The following is a 4,606-nucleotide window of genomic DNA, read 5'->3' as shown; positions in this document are numbered from 1 at the left end:
AGGTACTCTCTCTCGCTGTCCCGGTGACTGGGGACAGGTACTCTCTCACAGTTGCCGTGACTGAGGTCGGATGCTCAACTGTTTTTATTATTCCCTGAGATATGACCACCCCTATTAAGCCCAGTTTTTATACCGTATTTCCTGTAGGCAGCACTGAGCAGCAGGAACATGGAAGTGGTCCTGCATATGGAGGGCTTTGCAGTATGCGATGCTCCCCACCACCAAATGATATTGTTGCAGCAAAAGCTGAGCTCTGATGTGCCCAGCGGTGGTTGTGAGTGAAAGAGAGAATGTGGGTTGAATAGGAATTGATTTCCTCCCTGGTGCATAACTGCTTGTTGCTGTATCCCTTGCAGCGCAGCCTGCTGTTTCATTCTCTGCATCTAAATTGTGGTTGTTGAACAATGTTGAATTGGAGAAGGTCACCGCTTTCTGTGCAGGGGTTGACACTTGGCAGAGTGAGGTCATGACTTCTGGATTGTTGGTTTGACACAGCAACCTGTTTTAGACCAGCAGAACAGCTTCATGCCATTTTAGAAAGAGGTGTGAAGTGGTGATCTTTTAAATGCTGAAAATTAGATGGGGTTGGTGTTAGTGTTGCTGGAAGCCCTGTTAAACTGTAAACTCCAACATGTGACTGGAATAAAGCTGCAGCTTTTGATCAGAATGAAGGGTTGTGACTAGAATACAGTATGTGTTGCATCAACTGCTGTTTCATGCTGTGTGGCACTGAATCAAACCTGTGATAAAACAAGGTCTGTTAGTTTAAAGATTTTGATATCTGCTAAATCCTGCAATCAGTAAATGAAGCCAGTTTCTAGTCCTGCAATTTACAGTGGCAGGTGGATGAGTTGTAACAGAATGTAGATCCTTACTGTTGATTGTTTTTTAATTGGTGTGATTATCAGAGTGACTGATTCTTAGCTCATTTTTGCAATGTAATGTAATTTGGGTTGTCTGTTATGGTAATGTATCTATCTGTTTTACTGCACTAAGTATTGAACATTTCCGAGCCAACACATTTAACTCTTTCAACCACCGTAATCCTTCTGCACACACAACTTTTTTTTAACCAGGCCTCTGTTTATTGAGGGATTTTCCTGGGTTCACAAGGGAATGGGTCAGCAGCACTTCCTTTCAGAAGATGACCCGCCTCATCTTAAATTCCAGGTCAGCTGACCTCTCTCTGACATCCCCCACTCTAATCCAGTCAGCTTCCTTTATTACACTGACTCACTGTAAGCGCCTAAGTTAAAATTTAAGCAGTCCATTATTCTTGTTGTTCCTGCCCTGTTGCTTTACCCAATATAGGGGGCACCGCTAGTTTCAACCAACAACTGTCCAGACTTCTAGTTTGCTTCCTTAGCCTTTTGTTTCAGCATGAATTTCACTTCCTGAAACCAGGCCTCAGTTCGAAACCTGAGGGATGGCCCCTTCCTGATTCCTGCTGAGAAGGAGCCTGTTTATCAGCTTCCAGCTCAGAAGCTGCATTGCTCACTGTGCTGTTTTATGACAGGATGGGGCTTAAGTACCAAAGCCACTTGATGGACAGTCAGTAAATCATGTGCTAGTTTTGTGAAAATTTCTGTCATTTTTTTATCAGTGGTGAATATTGACTAACACTGAGCTGCAGCAATGTGTTGCCGTCTCACAAGGTGGTGCTGTTATATTTTCCCATTTGTCCTTTCACAACACTTTCTGGAGGAAAAACATAATAAACCGATTGCAGTTGCATATTAATTTCTTGGTTCTGTATTTAATGTATCTGTTATTTTATTTGAAAGCCTCAGACTTTCAAAAAAACGGTCCTTCACCCCAGCTCAGAGTGGATATTTTTTGCTGTGGCCTAAGTCACTAAGTTGTCTGATTATTCACACGGAGCACAAATATCTCATCTTCCCTGGAGGGGTCAGTACCATTTTGCCAACTAGGCAACAACATGGAGCCTTTCTGTGATCCCTAGCAGTTTCTGATGAGTTACTTTTCAAACTTAATTGAGGCAAAACTCTGGGTGAAACCATTATTTTAAAATATATCCGCAACAGGCGGTGTGCAAGTCGAAGAAAAAAACAGGAGTGACAGTTGGTTGCACACCAGTTGTACCTCTTTGTTCTGTAATTTTATAGAACATAGAATAGTATAGTACAGGAACAGGCCCTTCAGCCCACAGTGCTGTGCCGAACATGGAAGACCCAGCCTGTCCAACCTCTCCTTATAACTCAACTGCTCCATTCCCGTCAACATCCTGGTAAATCCCTTCTGAGCCCTCTTCAGATTAACAATATCCTTCCTATAACAAGGAGATCAGACCAGACAAGGCATATTCTGCCCCTCACATCTCCTTTGAACTTTTCCCCCTCTCACCTTAAAGGCATGCCCCCTAGTTTTAGACATTTCAACTCTGGGAAAAAGATTCTGATCATCAGCCCTATCTATGCATTTGATAATTTTATAGACCTCTATCAAGTCTCCCCACAGCCTCCACTGCTCCAGAGAAAACAACCTGAGTTTTTTCCATCCCCTCCTTATAGTTCTTACCCTCTAATCCAGGCAATATCCTGGTAAACCTGTTCTGCATCCTCTCCAAAGCCTCCACATCCTTCCTGTAATGTGGCGACCAGAATTGAACACAATACTCTAAGTGCGGCCTAACCAAAGTCCTATAAAGCTACAACATGACATCCTGACTCTTGTACTCACTGCCCCAACCAATAAAGGCAAGCATGCCATACGCCCTACCTACTTGTGCAGCCACTTTCAGGGAGCTATGGACTTGAACCCCGAGATCCCTCTGTATATCAATGCTGTTCAGGGTCCTGCCATCAACTGTATACTTTTCCTTAACATTTGATCTCCCAAGTACAACACTTGCCTGGATTAAACTCCATCTGGTATTTCTCCACCCATATCTACAACTGATCTATATCTTGATGTATCATTTGACAACCTTCTACACAATCCACAACTGCCCTGATCTTTGTGTCATCTGAAAATTTACTAACCTACCCATCTACATTTTCATCCAAGTCATTTATATATATATTATACACTGCAAACAGCAGAGGTCTCAATACGGATCCCTGCAGAACACCACTAATCACAGACCTCCAGCCAGAAAAACACCCTTCCAACACTACCTTCTGCCTTCTATGGGCAAACCAATTCTGAATCCACACAGCCAACTTACTTTGGATCCCATGCATTTTCAGGAATCATTTCAAGCAGTAATCTCTTTTCTCATCTTAATTGGGATTTTTCTGCAAAGTAGACTTCGGTTTTAAAGCTATAAGACTGAAAGCGTCAGATCTCTGTTTTGTTGCAATAGAAAGTGCACAATCCAATTACTAGCCACTGTCAGAATCAGAAATGTGTCTTTCCTCATCTTAATGTGAGTTTTGAAAATAAATGGAGACTCTGCTTTGCTCTGTTTTTAATGCTGTTTAGTAATTAGAATGTTTGGTTTCCTGCAAAAAATAATCACAAAATTTGAACTGTTTACTAGATATCCACGAGAAAGTCACAATGTTGTTAGACATGTTTTCCAATTCACCTGATACTGTCTGACCCTCCCTGCAGCTGAGCGCCAGGAATCTACCAATAAAAAGAATCTCACTTTATATCTCACATTTCATGCTAGTGATTTAGACCTTTACAACAGTGATGTCCAAGCTTAAGGATCTGAACAAACAAGGCATAATGTTTGACTATCCAACCACTGCAGCAAAATATAGTCAGCAGGAGCTGAGCTGCAAAGTTGCTCACCATTCACTGAGTCCATGGGTGCTGTGGAGTTGGTGTTAATCTGAACCGAACATAGAGCCCAATCAGTGTATCCAGTTCCAAATCAGATCTGATGGAGTGAGACCTATTTGTTATCCCAAACATTGTGCTAACAATTTCATTGACTGTTACAGTGCCTACCAGCAACATCATCATGAGGACACTGGCCAAACGGGAGAACGTGAAGGTGTTCACAGAGAAACTACTGTTGCTGCTAAACCGGGCAGGTGAGTATCTATGGAGGGCTGGGATGTGTTTTTAGTTTGCTGTGAGATTGACCAGTGTTTCCTGCTCCAGCCAGCACTGCTCCTGTTGTATTGTCAGTGCTGTACAGCTCTCCTGTAAACAGGTACAAGTGATATTATCGTGTCTAAAGCTCAGTCCATCAGCAGAACAAAGAGCGGATTTGGTGGCTGTGACCTCCCGGCTCCTCATGTAGCAACACAGACAACCACAGAGTTCACCAGTGACAGCCTGGGGTGGCTGTGGGGCCAGAGTGCCCTGGTGTAGGGGACATGGAGGGTGAAGGGCCAGAGTGCCCTGGTGTAGGGGACATGGAGGGTGAAGGGCCAGAGTGCCCTGGGGTAGGGGACATGGAGGGTGAAGGGCCAGAGTGCCCTGGAGTAGGGGACATGGAGGGTGAAGGGCCAGAGTGCCCTGGGGTAGGGGACATGGAGGGTGAAGGGCCAGAGTGCCCTGGAGTAGGGGACATGGAGGGTGAAGGGCCAGAGTGCCCTGGGGTAGGGGACATGGAGGGTGAAGGGCCAGAGTGCCCTGGAGTAGGGGACATGGAGGGTGAAGGGCCAGAGTGCCCTGGGGTAGGGGA

The 4,606-nt window shown here is 44.5% G+C and overlaps 1 protein-coding gene across 1 annotated transcript in view; it reads left to right on the top strand.

Moving 5' to 3' along the window:
• The first annotated feature begins 3,919 nt into the window (after positions 1-3,919).
• The window catches only part of LOC109924001 (NCK-interacting protein with SH3 domain-like), a 12,719-nt gene continuing 12,032 nt past the window's right edge, over positions 3,920-4,606 (top strand). Inside the window, exon 1 of the mRNA XM_048592421.1 lies at positions 3,920-4,007. Coding sequence (XP_048448378.1) covers positions 3,935-4,007 — 73 coding nt within the window. The 5' untranslated portion in view covers positions 3,920-3,934. The remainder of the gene's footprint in view (positions 4,008-4,606) is intronic.

This window comes from Rhincodon typus, unplaced genomic scaffold (genome assembly GCF_021869965.1).
Source record: "Rhincodon typus isolate 14 unplaced genomic scaffold, sRhiTyp1.1 hic_rhity00001180, whole genome shotgun sequence".
Lineage (NCBI taxonomy): Eukaryota > Metazoa > Chordata > Chondrichthyes > Orectolobiformes > Rhincodontidae > Rhincodon > Rhincodon typus.
Note: the sequence above shows the minus strand (reverse complement) of the source record. Positions and strands in the feature narration are given on the sequence as shown.